The sequence below is a fragment of the Mustelus asterias genome, chromosome 7 (genome assembly GCF_964213995.1).
Source record: "Mustelus asterias chromosome 7, sMusAst1.hap1.1, whole genome shotgun sequence".
Lineage (NCBI taxonomy): Eukaryota > Metazoa > Chordata > Chondrichthyes > Carcharhiniformes > Triakidae > Mustelus > Mustelus asterias.
The window spans coordinates 105,476,089-105,494,291 of NC_135807.1; the positions used below are offsets into that span (position 1 = coordinate 105,476,089).

The 18,203-nt window shown below is 44.2% G+C and overlaps 1 protein-coding gene across 2 annotated transcripts in view; it reads left to right on the forward strand.

The window, feature by feature from the left end:
• itprid1 (ITPR interacting domain containing 1) overlaps positions 1–9,170 on the forward strand; it is a 282,117-nt gene extending 272,947 nt beyond the window's left edge. For both annotated transcript variants that reach the window (XM_078216648.1, XM_078216649.1), the window contains 2 exons: positions 6,361–6,440; positions 8,177–9,170. In XM_078216648.1, coding sequence (XP_078072774.1) covers positions 6,361–6,426 — 66 coding nt within the window. In that variant the 3' untranslated portion in view covers positions 6,427–6,440; positions 8,177–9,170. The remainder of the gene's footprint in view (positions 1–6,360; positions 6,441–8,176) is intronic.
• Positions 9,171–18,203: the final 9,033 nt, after the last annotated feature.

The following is an 18,203-nucleotide window of genomic DNA, read 5'->3' on the forward strand; positions in this document are numbered from 1 at the left end:
AAGCTTTGAAAACCTTCCTCACTGTCCACTACACCTCCAATCTTTGTATCATCAGCAAATTTGCTGATCCAATTTACCACATTATCATCCAGATCATTGATATAGATGACAAACAACAATGGACTCAGCACTGATCCCTGTGGCACACCACTAGTCACAGGCCTCCACTCAGAGAAGCAATCCTCCACCACCGCTCTCTGGCTTTTTCCATTGAGCCAATGTCTAATCCAATTTACTACCTCTCCATGTATACGCAGCGACTGAACCTTCCTGACTAACCTCCCATGCGGGACCTTGTCAAAGGCCTTACTGAAGTCCATGTAGACAACATCCACTGCCTTCCCTTCATCCACTTTCCTGGTAACCTCCTCGAAAAACTCTAATAGATTGGTTAAACATGACCTACCACACACAAACTCTTTATTATCTTTTTAGTCCTCCTTTGCTGGATTCTGAATTTATCCCAGTCTTTGGGGCTATCATTGACTATAGCCTCCTTTATATGCTTTTTTTTTCAACTTAATGCTCTCCTTAACTTCCTCGATTAGCCATCGTTGGTTTATCCCTCACTTAGAATCTTCCCTCCTTACTGTGATATACCTTTACTGAGAGTTATGAATTACCTCCTTAAATGTCTACCACTGCTTTGCTTTACTGTCTTTCCTGCTAATCTATTCATCCAGTCCACCTTAGTGAATTCTATCCTCATTTCATTGTAATTCCCCTTTTTAAATTAAACACAGTTGTGCCTGACCCAAGTTTCTCACTCTCAAACTGAATGTTAAATTCTATCATGTTATGGTCACTACTTTCGAGGGTATCTTTTACTTTGAGGTTATTTACTAAACCTGCCTCATTACCCATTAGCAAATCCAAGATAACCTGTTCTCTGATTGGCTCCATGACCTATCGCTCGAGGAAACTATCATCAATGCACTCTGTGAATTCGTTGTCATAGCTACCCTTTCCAATTTGATTAACCCAATCAACATGAAGATTAAAGTCACCCATAGTTATTGCTCTATTCTTTTCACAAGCTCCTATTATTTGCTGATTTATACCCTTTCCTACAATGTGGTTACTGTTTGGGGTTCCATCTGCTATTCCTATGAATATGCTTTTTTCCTTGCTGGTTTTTACCTTAACCCAAATGGACTTTACATCATCCAAGCCTAGATTATCTCTCAACAACTGGCCTCATTTCATCTCTTAGAAACAGTGCTGCCCCACCATCTTTTCCTTCTTTCCTGTCTTTTTGAAAGGTCAAATAGTCCTGAATATTACGTTTCCAGGTTTAAGCTCCTTTTAACCATTTCTCTGTATTGGCTATGAGATCATACCCATTTACTTTGATTTGCAATGTCAGTTCATCTAACATATTTCAAATGTTTTGTGCATTAGGATACAAACCTTTCAGGTTTTTTTTGCCATTTTAAATCATTCTAAGTCTTTGTACTGTGTAATCCAGAGCAACACAATGTAGAGGAACAGGACAGTATAATAAGGGACAAGAAATTAGAAAACATAGGAGCACACATATAAACGATCTGGAAGAAGGTGTAACTGGGGTGATCAGTAAGTTTGCGGACGACACGAAAATGGCTAGACTTGCAGATAGTGAGGAACATTGTCAGAGGCTACAGAATGATATAGATAGGCTGGAAATTTGGGCAAAGAAATGGCAGATGGAGTTCAATCCAGATAAATGCGAAGTGATGCATTTTGGTAGAACTAACGTAGGGGGGAGCTATACGATAAATGGCAGAACCATAAAGGGTGTGGATACGCAGAGGGACCTGGGTGTGCAAGTCCACAGATCCTTGAAGGTGGCAGCACAGGTGGAGAAGGTAGTGAATAAGGCATATGGCATGCTTGCCTTTATAGGACGGAGCATAGAGTATAAAAGTTGGGGTCTGATGTTGCAGTTGTATAGAACGTTGGTTCGGCTGCATTTGGAATACTGCGTCCAGTTCTGGTCGCCACACTACCAGAAGGACGTGGAAGCTTTAGAGAGAGTGCAGAGGAGGTTTACCAGGATGTTGCCTGGTATGGAAGGGCTTAGTTATGAGGAGAGATTGGGTAAACTGGGCTTGTTCTCACTGGAAAGGCGGAGGATGAGGAGTAACCTAATAGAGGTGTATAAAATTATGAAAGGCATAGATAGGGTGAACAGTGGGAAGCTTTTTCCCAGGTCGGTGGTGATGACGTTCACGAGGGGTCATAGGTTCAAGGTGAAGGGGGGGAGGTTTAACACGGATATCAGAAGGACGTATTTTACACAGAGGGTGGTGGGGGCCTGGAATGCGCTGCCGGGCAAGTTGGTGGAGGCGGACACACTGGGAACGTTTAAGACTTATCTAGATAGCCACATGAACGGAGTGGGAATGGAGGGATACAAAAGAATGGTCTAGTTTGGACCAGGGAGCGGCGTGGGCTTGGAGGGCCGAAGGGCCTGTTCCTGTGCTGTATTGTTCTTTGTTCTTTGTTCACAGAAGGAGGTCATTTCACCATTATTGTGGAGCCATTTATTATCTCACTATGTTTATTCCATTCAATATTTCACACACCTTAACTGCTACGTCTGCTTGATGTATCCTCTTTTGTGAAGGCAGATCATAGAATCATAGGAACCCTACAGTGCAGAAAGAGGCCATTTGGCCCATCGAGTCTACACCGACCACAATCCCACCCAGGCCCCACCCCATATCCCTACATATTTACCCGCTAATCCCTCTAACCTACGCATCTCAGGACACTAAGGGGCAATTTTTAACATGGCCAATCAACCTAACCCGCACATCTTTGGACTGTGGGAGGAAACCGGAGCACCCGGAGGAAACCCACGCAGACACGCAAAATTTCCAATGACAATACCTAGCCCATCCATTTCTACACAAAAGCTACCTTCTTGGTCTCTGATAAACCCTAATCTATCATTAATTATGCATGTTTTACATATTTATAAAATAACTTTGGGTTTTTCCTGATTTTACTTGACAACACGCTTTTGATTTCATCCCACTTCCCATATTTTGTATATGTTCTGCAGTATTGAGCTCTTGGTCACTGACATCAGCATTTTGCTTTTGCCTTACCTTGCTCTGCATGCTCTGACATCCAGGTCAGACATCTGCTGCATTTGGGAAGAACTTGGGGTGATTCTCCCAAAAGAATTCTAAGTGTCGAATTTGCATAAAAACTGGAGTGAATCCCGCTGGTTTTTTCAGCTGGAGTTTCAAAATGAATCTCAAACACTCTGTGCATCACAGACTGCCCTTGCTTGATTTACGTGAAAAATCAGTGGGTGGAGCCTTTTCCCACTGGAGAGGCCAGCAGCATAGCACTGAGCGGGCCACTACACATGCACCGATCTGTCATAGTGGAGGTAGCCCCGCACTGCCGGCCTCCCGACGGAGCTGACGGTGCTGGAAATCCAGTGGGCAGAGACTCGCGGAGGCCATGGCGCCCAGCGGTAAGTCCATTAAACAGCTGCAAAAGCTGCGCAATGAGCTGAGAGAATCGCACCCCCCCCCCATATTTTTTCTTTCTGGGAACACGTGTTATTCACAACTCATTTGATGCCAATATCCCTCAGTCAGAGGTTGTAGGTTTAAATTCCACTTCAGGATCTGAACACAAAATCCAGGCTGACACAGTACTGAGTGCAGTGCTAAGGGAGTGCTACAATGTCAATGATGCCAAATTTGCCTAACATCTGAGGTTGACATAAAGATCCCATGATACTATTTTGAACAAATGCAGAGAAGTTATCCTTATATTTTGACCAATATTTATCTCGATCAACATCACAAAAACAGATTATCTGGTCATTATCACATTGCTGTCTGTGGGATTTTGCTGTGTGCAAATTGGCGAACCCATTTCCTTGATTACGGTCGTGAGTACACTTCAAAAGTGTAGTCACTTTGGCGTTAAAGTGTTTTCAATCCAGTGATCATGAAAGGTGCTGTATAAATGCAAATCTTCCTTTCTCAGTTGCTCCCAACCCTCTAATTTACTCTGACTCTATTTTACCTTCAAGTAGTTATTTCTAGTCCAGTTTTGCTAAATCACATCCGAATATACAATAATGTAGGGTAAGATGGTGAGGAGCAATGCAAAAGTAACATACAGAATAATATAGAAAAAGAATATTTACAATAATGTAAGACATAATTTGGGATAACAAAATATACAGCAGCATAGGACTATACAGTATGCTTGCAATAATACACAATATACAGGCAAATGATATCATGCAAGAATATATACAGTAAGAGAGAGAGACATAGAACCATAGAAAATTACAGCTCAGAAACAGGCCTTTTGGCCCTTCTTGTCTGTGCCGAACCATTTTTTGCCTAGTCCCACTGACCTGCACTTGGACCATATCCCTCCACACTCCCCATCCATGAACCCGTCCAAGTTTTTCTTAAATGTTAAAAGTGACCCCGCATTTACCACTTTATCCGGCAGCTCATTCCACACTCCCACCACTCTCTGCGTGAAGAAGCCCCCCCTAATGTTCCCTTTAAACTTTTCTCCTTTCACCCTTAACCCATGCCCTCTGGTTTTTTTCTCCCCTAGCCTCAGCGCAACATACAGGGCAACAAAGCATAATATAATGCAGGACCATATAATAAACAAAGAACAAAGAACAGTACAGCACAGGAAACAGGCCCTTCGGCCCTCCAAGCCTGTGCCGCTCCTTGGTCCAACTAGACCAATCGTTTGTATCCCTCCATTCCCAGGCTGCTCATGTGACTATCCAGGTAAGTCTTAAACGATGTCAGCGTGCCTGCCTCCACCACCCTACTTGGCAGCGCATTCCAGGCCCCCACCATCCTCTGTGTAAAAAACATCCCTCTAATATCTGAGTTATACTTCGCCCCTCTCACCTTGAGCCCGTGACCCCTCGTGAACGTCACTTCTGATCTGGGAAAAAGCTTCCCGCCGTTCACCCTATCTATCCCCTTCATAATCTTGTACACCTCTATTAGATCTCCCCTCATTCTCCGTCTTTCCAGGGAGAACAACCCCAGTTTACCCAATCTCTCCTCATAGCTAAGACCCTCCATACCAGGCAACATCCTGGTAAACCTTCTCTGCACTCTCTCTAACGCCTCCACGTCCTTCTGGTAGTGCGGCGACCAGAACTGGACGCAGTACACCAAATGTGGCCTAACCAGCGTTCTATACAGCTGCATCATCAGACTCCAGCTTTTATACTCTATACCCCGTCCTATAAAGGCAAGCATACCATACGCCTTCTTCACCACCTGTGTTGCCACCTTCAAGGATTTGTGGACCTGCACACCTAGGTCCCTCTGTGTTTCTATACTCCTGATGACTCTGCCATTTATTGTATAACTCCTCCCTACATTATTTCTTCCAAAATGCATCACTTCGCATTTATCCAGATTAAACTCCATCTGCCACCTCTCCGCCCAATTTTCCAGCCTATCTATATCCTGCTGTATTGCCCGACAATGCTCTTCGCTATCCGCAAGTCCAGCCATCTTCGTGTCATCCGCAAACTTGCTGATTACACCAGTTACACCTTCTTCCAAATCATTTATATATATCACAAATAGCAGAGGTCCCAGTACAGAGCCCTGCGGAACACCACTGGTCACAGACCTCCAGCTGGAAAAAGACCCTTCGACCACTATCCTCTGTCTCCTATGGCCAAGCCAGTTCTCCACCCATTTGGCACTTCTCCTTGTATCCCATGAGCCTTAACCTTCTTAACCAACCTGCCATGTGGGACTTTATCAAATGCCTTACTGAAATCCATATAGACGACATCCACGGCCCTTCCTTCATCAACCGTTTTTGTCACTTCCTCAAAAAACTCCACCAAATTTGTAAGGCACGACCTCCCTCTTACAAAACGGAGCAACACAATATACAAAGATGCAGGGCAACAGCAAATTTTATTTATATAGTATGTTTAACTTAATAAAATTTCCCAAGGTGTTTCAGAGCAACATTTCGGAACCAAATATGATTTAGAGCCAGTCAAGGAGCTATCAGGTTAAATGGCCAAAAACTTGGTTCAAGTCAAGAGCAAGGGTTTATGGAGTGTCTTAAAGGAGGAAAGTGAAGTAGAGAGGTGGAGAGATGTAGGGAGAGCTTTCCAGAGCTTAGGTATGACTGCAAGTTTGTGAACAGTCTGATTTAGTCTCAGGCAGTTGCCAGAGAGAAAGATAGAGTCAATAGTTTGTGAATAGAGTTTAGGGCAGAGACAGAAAACAATGACTAAAGTTTTGCCAATATTTAATTGGAGGAAATGTGGAACAATATAACAAAATGCAATGTATCTGTAACTATTCACTGATAGCAAAATCTCTGTTCCAGATTAAACAATCATTTAAACAGCTCCGATCACCAAGTCCTGATCCAACTGCAAGTATTAACCATTGAAGAACCTTCACATGGTAGGTTGGAATTTATGCCTGTAGATACAAGCAAGTATTAAATTGGAGCAGTTTCTTAAACTGGATTAATGACTAAAAAGAAAATTATTCCCTACATTGATGCTGCCTCATTCAATGTTCCAAAAAAAAGTTGTCAGAAAAATATTTGTCAACTAAAGAATCAAAAATTTCCCTCTATGGAAACTAGTAAAATCAATCTTCTGCTGTCTACTAGGTCTTAGTGATGGGAGAATTTTGGATCAGCTCTATTGATTGCAAATGTTTCTAGAAGTTCTGTTCACGCGGCACGGTAGCACAGTGGTTAGCACGGCTGCTTCACAGCTCCAGGGTCCCGGGTTCGATTCCCGGCTCGGGTTACTGTCCGTGTGGAGTTTGCACATTCTCCTCGTGTCTGCGTGGGTTTCCTCCGGGTGCTCCGGTTTCCTCCCACAGTCCAAAGATGTGCGGGTTAGGTTGATTGGCCAGGTTAAAAATTGCCCCTGAGATGCGTAGGTTAAGAGGGATTAGCAGGTAAAATATGTGGGGGTAGGGCCTGGGTGGGATTGTGGTTGGTGCAGACTCGATGGGCCGAATGGCCTCCTTCTGCACTGTAGGGTTTCTATCTTCTATCTATCTTCACTTAGCAGCTAATAAGGAGCTGCTGGACTATAGTTGAAACTAGTTTACTAGCTGTCTCATTTAAGATTAGTTTTATCTTTTCAGTATTCCATTTTCTTTTCCTCTTTGCTTAGCATGTGTAAGGGTAGAAAAATGGGTAATTATACCCTGGATTTTCAACTCCTCTCTCCATTGGATAGTCACAGTGTTAAGGGTTTAGAGGTAGCAGATTTCCTGAAATGTATACAGGAGAGATTTTTGTATCAATATGCGGAAGGCCCAACAAGGAGTGCCACAGTGCTGGTCACATCACTATAGGATGGTTGTGATAACACTATAGAGGGGGTACAGAAGAGATTCATTGGGATGTTGCCAAAGATGGAGCATTTGAGCCAAAAGGAGAGACTGGATAGGCTTGGATTGTTTTCTTTAGAGCAGAGAAGGATGAGGGGGACGTGATTGAAATCATAGAGTCATAGAGGTTTACGGCATGGAAACAGGCCCTTCAGCCCAACTTGTCCATGCCGCCCTTTTTTTTTTAAACCCCTAAGCTAATCCTAATTGCCCGCACTTGGCCCATATCCCTCTATACCCATCGTACCCATGAGGTGTATAAGATTATGAGGGGTACGGACAGAGTGAGGAGGGAGTAGCTGTTCTCCTTGTTGATGGGTCAATCGTGAGGGGGCATAGGTTTAGGGTAAGGGGCAGCAGATTCAGAGCGGATTTGAGAAAAAGCTTTTTCGTTCAGAAGGTGGTGGGAATCTGGAATGCACTACCTAGGAAGTTGGTGGAGGCCTGAAACCTTACAACCTTTAAAAAACATTTGGATGAGCACTTGAAATATCATAACATTCAAGGATTTGGGACAAGTTCAGGAAAATGGGATTAGCACACCTTCAGTGGTAATTATTGTCGGTGCAAATTTGATGGGCTGAAGGCATTACTGCACTGTATGACTCAATAACTCCATGATTCTATAATGGATAGTGACAGACACTCTTTGTATACCATTTGATTAAATCAAAATAATAAATAATTTTACTTTCTAGACAGACAGTGGAAACCACAGGTGTTTATCATGTTCTAATTAAAATGCTAAAATAGATTTAAAATACAGATGTCTTCCTTCATTGCAGGTTCATGCACGAAGCTAGGTAGCTTCTGTACTGCGACCAAAGACATTAATACAACACAAGAGAAGTCTGCTGAAGACCCCACAGGGGATAAAGGAATAAAATACAGAAAATGCTGGATAAGCTCAGCAGGTCTAGTAGCATCTGTGGAGAGAGAAACAGAGTTAACGTTTAGAGTCCATATGACCCTTCCACAGGAGCCTGATTGCTGAGCCACGCTTCATGGATTAACTGCATTTTCCCTCATATTTTGTGAACTCCAATGAACTCTCTATCTCTTCATTTTAAATGCGTCTAACTCTATCTCAAGCAATTGTACATATCATTAATTACCACCGTGTAGCAAAATTGTGTTAAGTGCTTAAACCGACACTAAATGCAGACTTTAATAGTTTATAATGATGTGCTCCACATGAAATCCAGCACACAGCTTTCTTCCATTTATTAGCTTTACACATTACTACAAAAATTAATGACTACTCAAATAGAGCAAAATTTTAAAATAATTTACATTAGATCTAAGTCTGAGTAAGTACCTTGATCTCACATGTGTTAGTTAAAACTAAGCGCAGTCTTGAACAGAAGCCAAGTTAAAGAGGGAGGGGTAATTGCATCAGGATATGTCTATGTAATTCAGGACTTATTTTAATGTCCTAGGTTTTATATTGCCCTGAACATTTCCTATATCCACAGTTACAATACAAACTCCCTCCTCCTGATGGTAATGTTATAGTGCCTTCACTTTGAAGAGTATGATAGATTTACAAATATAGTTTTGTCTACAATTGTAAATTTACGAACTTATGAGGAAGAAAATCACAAAGAGTAAACAAAGCTAAGATTTTTAATATATCCTAGCTATGCACTTTTATTGCTGATAGTTTATTAATTACACTGAAGTAGTTTCCTGATCCCTCCTCCATCTTAATCTTACCCACAGTTGTTCCTGTTAATGTAAATACTTTCTACCTCAGTAAATAACGGAGATAACATTTCAGCGGAATTTGCTTCATTTTTGAAAATGTCCGAATGGGTATCTTATTGCTGTGTTTCTCTGGTTCAGCCTGTCAATCATCAAGCTAATGCTTAGTGTACATGAAACAAAGTTAGTGGAATTAATAATGGAATAATTAGTGTCGTGCAGCTGACTTATTATCAAGATAATTTGTGTGGCATCATCAGTTAAGAAGTTTTTCATTGCTCAAAATCAGGCATAAGAATATAAAAATAGAAGCAACATTAGGAAATATGACCGCTTGTGCATGCTCTACCATTCATTAATACTTCCGCATTAAATCCAATTTGATTCCCTGCATCCCTTGATTCCCTTAGTTACCAAGGATCTGTTAGCCCCTGTCTTGAATATATTGTAAAACTGAACATCCACAGCTCTCTGGAGTAGAGAATTCCAAAGATTCACAAACCCTCAGAGTGAATAAATTTATCCTCAACTCAGTCCTAAGAAACCTATTGCTTAGAAGAGAAAACAACACAGAAAGCAACACAGAAACAACACAGTCCAAAGATGTGCGGGTTAGGTTGATTGGCCAGGTTAAAAATTGCCCCTTAGAGTCCTGGGATGTGTAGGTTAGAGGGATTAGCGGGTAAAATATGTGGGGGTAGGGCCTGGGTGGGATTGTGGTCGGTGCAGACTCGATGGGCCGAATGGCCTCCTTCTGCACTGTAGGGTTTCTATGATTTCTATGAATTTACTCTGTCAAGTCCTGTCAGGACCTTATGTGTTTTATAGAGTCATAGAATCATAATGGCAGAGGAGGAGGCCATTTGAGTGGCACGGTGGCACAGTGGTTAGCACTGCTGCCTCACAATGCCAGGGACCCGGGTTCGATTCCCAGCTTGGATCACTGTCTGTGTGGAGTTTGCACATTCTCCCTGTGTCTGCGTGGGTTTCCTCTGGGTGCTCCGATTTCCTCTCATAGTCCAAAGATGTGCAGGTCACGTTGATTGGCCAGGTTAAATTGCCACTTAGTGTCTGGGGGACAGCAGGGTAAATATGTGAGATTGTGGTCGGTGCAGACTTGATGGGTCAAGTGGCCGCCTCCTGCACTGTAGGGAATGTATGATTCAATTCATGCCATCTTTCTGGAGGGCAATCCAGTTAGTCCTATTCTCCAACTCCACCTCTGTAACCCTGAAAGTCTATTTCCCTCAAGCGCCCAACAAATTTCCTTTTGGAATCATTGGTCATATTCACCACCCTCATAGGCAATGAGTTCAAGATCTTTACTACTTGATTTGTGAAAACATTTTGCTCACATTACTCCTTTATCTTTTGCACCAAACTTAAAATCTTGTGTGCCCTAGTCTTTGAACCATCACCCAATGGAAATAGTTATTTCTTTTGTTAACATAGTTAACCCGTCATAATCTTAAACACCTCTGACAAATCTTCCCTCAACCTCCTTTGCTCCAAGGAGAACAACCCAACTTCTCCAACCTAACCCTGTAGCTTAAATTCCTCATCTTTTGAATGATTCTGGTAAATCTCCTCTGCACTCTCAATGACCTTCACATCTTTCCTAAGGAACTGGACTCACACTCTAGTGGTGGTCTGAACAGAGTTTTATAAACATTCAGCATAACTTCCCTGCTTTAGATGCCTCATGCTTTGCTAATTACTCTTTCAGTACATCTTGTCATCTTCAAAGATCAAATCTCATGAACCCTGAGACTGCTCTGTTCTGACACACTATTTAGAACTGTGCCATTAAATTTATTTTGCCTCTCCATATCTCTTCTGCCAAATGCATCAGCTCACACTTCTCTGTATTAAATTCCATCTGCCACTTGTCCATCCATTCTGCTAGCTTATCTATGTCCTGTACTAGTTGATTGCTATTATCCACACTGTTTGCCCCATCTCCTTTGATATAATTGACAAATTATTTTTTGTGTTCCTATATACGATTTCCATCAATTTACCTATATCAAAAAAAATCAATATTCCTAGCATTGATCCTGCGGGAAGACCACTGTCAACTATTGTCCAGTTGAATGGTTAAAAGTGTTTGAAATGTGACCATTTAGCACAACTCACTGGAGGCGAGCTCAAGCACACGTTCGCCATCCGTACAAATGCCAACGGGAGTTCAAGATCTGGAAGTCACGGATCTTCCCCACCTCTCGCCAGCCTTTTCATCAGGTTCACGTCCATATCAGGCGTGAACCTGATTTACATACATTCGCTAGAAATTGACCCCTCACCGTGTATTGACAGAGCGCTGATGATTGTCACACCAGCACGGTTTACAACAGGTTCTCTGAGACATGAACCTGACTTGGGGGTCTCCCGGGGGTGTGAAGGTAAGTATAGCCCCCGGGGGAGGGAAACATTGCCAGGCAGTGCCCCAGCAATGCCCCTTGACACAGGCTACCAGGTTGGCACCATACCAAGCGGTGGACCCCAGTGGAAGCCTCTTTTGGGAAGGGGGGGGCAGATTCGTTTGAACGTGGTGGCGGCCAGGAGCGGACGGAGGAGCTGGTGATGTCGGCGATGGTTGTTGCAGGGAAGGGCTGTGGTGGATGCTGGCTTTGACTGTGGGGAGGGCTTGGAGGTGCCAATGATCAGGAGTGGGAGAAGGGGCCGATGATTCAGCGGGCGAAAGAGGTGCTGACTCCAATAGGGGGCTGGGTTGGGGAGCCCCTGCTACCTCCATGATAGCCTGGGCAGGGAGAGATTTATTGGCATTCTGATGGCGGCACCCTTTTTAGATGGTGCCCCGATCTCAGTGCAGCCGGGTTTTGCCGATGTGTTAAGGCCCTGCTCCCCTGCATGACAGCATGAAACACACCCCCTTGACTTACTCCAGTTTCCTCCCACAGTCCAAAATGCGCAGGTTAGGTGGATAGGCTATGCCAAATTGTCCCTTAGTGTCGAACCATGTGTAAGTTAGGTGGATTAGCCACAGTGAATGCGCAGGGATATGGGGATAGGATAGGGAGTAGTGGGCCTGGGTAAGAAGCTCTCCCAAGAGAGTTGGTGCAAATGGGCCAAATGGCCTCCTTGTGCACTGTAGGGATTCTATGTTCTATGTGAAAACTGCACATCTTTGAGATGTGCCCTCACCAGTTCCCTGTATAACTGAGGCATAACATTCTTACTTTTATGTTCAATTCGTCTCATAATAAAGGATAGCATTCCATTAGTCCTCTTGATTATGTGCTTCTATGCTGCTCCTGAAGGTTTCACGGTCCACAGAAAGGTGAGCTAAGGTGTAGCCTTGCCACAAATTACTGAGTGTTACAGCTGACTGCGTCCGGAAAAATAATCTAATGCTGGGGAGAGAGTATGATGATGAGCCCGGTACACTTGTCTTGCCTGATCAATTGCCTGTGCGGACAAACGCAGTGCAGATTCAGAATCAGCTTCACACATGCAGGCAAACACCACTAAGTGATCATAGAAACATAGAAAATAGGTGCAGGAGTAGGCCATTTGGCCCTTCGAGCCTGCACTACCATTCAATATGATCATGGCTGATCCTGCGCTTTCAGTATCCCACTCCTGCTTTCTCTCCTACCCCTTGCTCCCTTTAGTCACAAGGGCCACATCCAACTCCCTCTTGAACATATCTAACGAACTGGCCCCAACAGCTTTCTGTGGTAGAGAATTCCACAGGTTCTCAACTCTGAGTGAAGAAGTTCTTCCTCATCTCAGTCCTGAATGGCTCATCCCTTATTCTTAGACTGTGACCCCTAGTTCTGGACTTCCCCAACATCGGAAACATTCTTCCCACATCTAGCTTGATCAGTCCCATTAGGATTTTATGTTTCTATGAGATCCTTCTTATTCTTCTAAATTCCAGTGAGTGCAAGCCCAGTCGATCCAGTCTCTCTTCATATGTCAGGCCTGCCATTCCGGGAATTGGTCTGGTGAACCTTCGCTGGACTCCCTCAATAGCAGGAATGTTCTTCCTCAGACCAGGAGACCAAAACTGCACACAATACTCAAGGTGTGGCCTCACCAAGGCCCTGTATAACTGCAGCAAGACTACTTCTATACTCAAATCCTCTTGCTATGAAGCCCTGCATGCCATTCACTTTCCTCACCACCTGCTGTACCTGAATGCCAACCTTTAGCGACTGTGACACCCAGGACACGTTGCACTTCCCTCTTCCGAAACTGCCACTATTCAGATAATAATCTTCCTTCCTGTTTTTGCCACCAAAATGGATAAACTCACATTTATCCACATTATATTGCATGGGCAAATACTTGGCAAAATCAGCCAGCCTGTCCAAGTCACCCTGAGGCCTCTTAGCATCCTCCTCCCAGCACACACTGCTACCCAGCTTAGTGTCATCTGCAAATTTGGAGATATTGCATTCAATTCCTTCGTCCAAAACAATGCATATTGTAAATAGCTCGGGTCCCAGCACTGAACCCTGCGGTGCCCCACGAGTCACTGGCTGCCATTCTGAAAAGGACCCGTTTATTCCCACTGTCTGCCAACCAGTTCTCTATCCACATCAATACATTACCCCCAATATCATGAGCTTTAATTTTGCTCACTAATCTCTTGTGTGGGACCTTGTCAAAAGCCTTTGAAAGTCCAGATGCACAACATCCACTGGTTCATATGGATAAAAGCAAATTACTGCGGATGCGGAAGGAAGATGCCAAAAGAGAAAATGCTGGAAAATCTCAGCAGGTCTGGCAGTATCTGTAAGGAGAGAAAAGAGCTGACGTTTCGAGTCCAGATGACCCTTTGCCTCAAAGGGGCGGCACGGTAGCACAGTGGTGAGCACTGCTGCTTCACAGCTCCAGGGACCTGAGTTCGATTCCCGGCTCGGGTCACTGTCTGTGTGGAGTGTGCACATTCTCCTCGTGTCTGCGTGAGTTTCCTCCGGGTGCTCCGGTTTCCTCCCACAGTCCAAAGATGTGCGGGTTAGGTTGATTGGCCAGGTTAAAAATTGCCCCTTAGAGTCCTGAGATGTGTAGGTTAGAGGGATTAGCGGGTAAAATATGAGGGGGTGGGGCCTGGGTGGGATTGTGGTCGGTGCAGACTCGATGGGCCGAATGGCCCCCTTCTGCACTGTAGGGTTTCTATCTATTTCTAGCTTAATAATTGACTCCAGCATTTTTCCCACCATCGATGTCAGGCTAACCAGTCTATAGTTCCCCGCTTTCTCTCTCCCTTTTTGTGCTCCTTGAGGCACCTTGCCAAACTGCAGGCATACTGTCACAAGTACACTGAGGATTGCAATGCTGTTCCAGCTGCTTGAAGGCTGTTGTAGGAAGTGGAATGTTGGCATGATGCTTGAAGAGGTTGCATCATCTCAACTCTGTACACAAAATGCCATGTTACTGTTATTACCTCAGCAAGGCTCCCAAGACTGTTGTACCTTCCAGCGTTATAGACATTGTGACACAAGACTGTTACTCCTCATTCAGAGATGGATGTGTTCTGTTGACCTGATTCACAGCCAACCAAGGTGGTATGGTGGACCCAGCATGGGGGGCACTGGCGAAAGAGACTCATATGAGCTAGTCTGCCTCATCTGGCCCATGTTACAGAGTCTTCCTTTTAGAGCCACAGCTTGCTTGTCCTCAGCAAGTTCAGCCCTCTCAACATCCTCATAATTGGAGGAGATGTGCAGCTCCTCCATCTCACATTCCCACAACCCATCGTCCCCTTGGAGCAGGTTGTGTAGAGTGCAGCAAACCACAATGGTGTGGAGACCCTTTTTGGTGAGTACTGCCTGATCTTACCAATGAGCATGTTGCAGAATGAGCAACATTATACCTCCCCTCTGAGGCACTTTGTGGCTGCATCATTAGCCATATATTTTGTGGGTAGCTTTTATCACCAAGGAGTCAACCCTGATGCACTGAGGATCCTCGGAGATCTGTGGCACCTGCAAGTGACTCAAGATGTATGAGTCATGGGAGTTTCCAGACTACCTCACACAGCTGCTTCTGATGGCTGCAGACCAGTTGCACATTGAGAGAATTGAATTCTTTCCTGTTGGACAAATTGCAATGGCTGTTCAGAGGGAGTTCTTAAAGTTATGAGTGCAGTTGGCAATACCATGCACCTGCCATAATCCAGATATCACTGCATTTCTCTGGTAATCGTGGGTGGCATGGTGGTAAAGTGGTTAGCACTGCTGCCTCACAGCGTCAGGTACCCAGGTTCGATTCCAGCCTCGGGTTACTGTCTGTGTGCAATTTGCATGTTCTCCCCATGTCTGCGTGGGTTTCCTCCAGATGCTTCGGTTTCCTCACACACTCCAAAGATGTGCAGGTTAGGTTGATTGGCCATGATAAATTGCCCCTTAGTGCCTTAGGGGACTAGGAGGGTCAATATGTGGGGTTATGTGGATAGGACCTGGGCAGGATCATTGTCGGTGCAGGCTCGATTAGCCAAATGGCCTCCTACACTGTAAATTCTATGAAACCTGGCTGGCTTCATCCAGGGAGATCTGGACATAAATCACCTTATTAAATAGGGCATTTTTAACTTCCCAAATCCATTTGTGAGCAGATGCTTGGAAAATCCCGCAGAGAGTCCCAGTGGAGACCTGGAATGAGCCACTCACGAAGAGGTTCCGAGCGTCCATCACTTTTTGAGCCAGACGGGTGGACTCCCAGTCCCTGCAGTGTCAACTCCTCCTGGTGAATGTGGCAAATGTGAGCCTCCACATCCCTAGACAAGCAAAGGTGTCTACATCATCTGTATAAACTGAGACCATTTTCTGGAGACCTTCTACTAATTCCTTCTTTGCTATTTTCTAAAATACTCCCAATCCTCAGGTTTACTACCATGTCTGGCAATTTTATAGGCCTTTTCTTTTAGAACATAGAACATAGAACATTACAGCGCAGAACAGGCCCTTCGGCCCACGATGTTGCACCGACCAGTTAAAAAAAAACTGTGACCCTCCAACCTAAACCAATTTCTTTTCGTCCATGAACCTATCTACGGATCTCTTAAACGCCCCCAAACTAGGCGCATTTACTACTGATGCTGGCAGGGCATTCCAATCCCTCACCACCCTCTGGGTAAAGAACCTACCCCTGACATCGGTTCTATAACTACCCCCCCTCAATTTAAAGCCATGCCCCCTCGTGCTGGATTTCTCCATCAGAGGAAAAAGGCTATCACTATCCACCCTATCTAAACCTCTAATCATCTTATATGTTTCAATAAGATCCCCTCTTAGCCGCCGCCTTTCCAGCGAAAACAATCCCAAATCCCTCAGCCTCTCCTCATAGGATCTCCCCTCCATACCAGGCAACATCCTGGTAAACCTCCTCTGCACCCTCTCCAAAGCCTCCACATCCTTCCTGTAATGTGGGGACCAGAACTGCACACAGTACTCCAAGTGCGGCCGCACCAGAGTTGTGTACAGTTGCAACATAACGCTACGACTCCTAAATTCAATCCCCCTACCAATAAACGCCAAGACACCATATGCCTTCTTAACAACCTTATCTACTTGATTCCCAACTTTCAGGGATCTATGCACACATACACCTAGATCCCTCTGCTCCTCCACACTATTCAAAGTCCTCCCGTTAGCCCTATACTCAACACATCTGTTATTCCTACCAAAGTGAATTACCTCACACTTCTCCGCATTAAACTCCATCCGCCACCTCTCGGCCCAACTTTGCAACCTGTCTAAGTCTTCCTGCAAACTACGACACCCTTCCTCACTGTCTACCACACCACCGACTTTGGTGTCATCAGCAAATTTGCTAATCCACCCAACTATACCCTCATCCAGATCATTAATAAATATTACAAACAGCAGTGGCCCCAAAACAGATCCCTGAGGTACACCACTTGTAACCGCACTCCATGATGAATATTTACTATCAACCACCACCCTCTGTTTCCTATCCGCTAGCCAATTCCTGATCCAATTTCCTAGATCACCCCCAATCCCATACATCTGCATTTTCTGCAGAAGCCTACCATGGTGAACCTTATCAAACGCCTTACTAAAATCCATATATACCACGTCCACTGCCTTGCCCCCATCCACCTCCTTGGTCACTTTCTCAAAAAACTCAATAAGGTTAGTAAGGCACGACCTACCTGCCACAAAACCATGCTGACTATCACCTATCAATTCATTACTCTCCAAATAACTATAAATCCTATCCCTTATAATTTTTTCCAACATCTTGCCGACAACAGAAGTGAGACTCACCGGTCTATAATTCCCGGGGAAGTCTCTGTTCCCCTTCTTAAACAATGGGACAACATTCGCTAACCTCCAATCTTCTGGTACTATACCAGAGGCCAACGACGACCTGAAGATCAGAGCCAGAGGCTCTGCAATCACTTCTCTTGCCTCCCAGAGAATCCTTGGATAAATCCCATCCGGACCTAATACAATTTTTAACTTCTTTTGTTAGTCACATTTGACTGACTTTTTTTTGTTTGGCCAATCTCTAAATTATTCTCGACTGAGATGCAGTGTCTTGGCAGGATGATGCACTGAATTCTGACAAAGCATACAGAATTCTTAATGATGTAGATTATATGGAAAATTGTATAAGGATTTTTTACTCGGCGATTAATATCAAACAAAATTCTATTCACATATGAACCACTACACCATCTGTTTTTTGGGAAGGTGTGAATTTCTTACTGACAATGGAGCAGCATATTTAACAATTTTAAACACAACATCAGCAGATTTAGTCTGCTATGACATTAATAATCACTGTTATCTTACCCTATTTTCCACTAGCTCAGTGTGTAAACACACCACATTTTTAAAATTCATGTTTATGGGATGTGGGCGTTGCTGCATAGGCCAGCATTTAGAAGTACAAAGATGTACATGTAGATGTAGAACGGGACCTAGCTGTCTTTATCCATAAGTCACTGAAGGCCAGCATGCAGGTGCAGCAGGATATTAAGGAGGCCAATGGAATGTTATCCTTTATCACAAGAGAATTTGAGCACAGTAGTGAAGCCTTGCTTCAATTGTATAGGACTTGTTTAGACTGCACCTGGAACATTAGGTGCAGTCTTGGTCCCCTTATCTC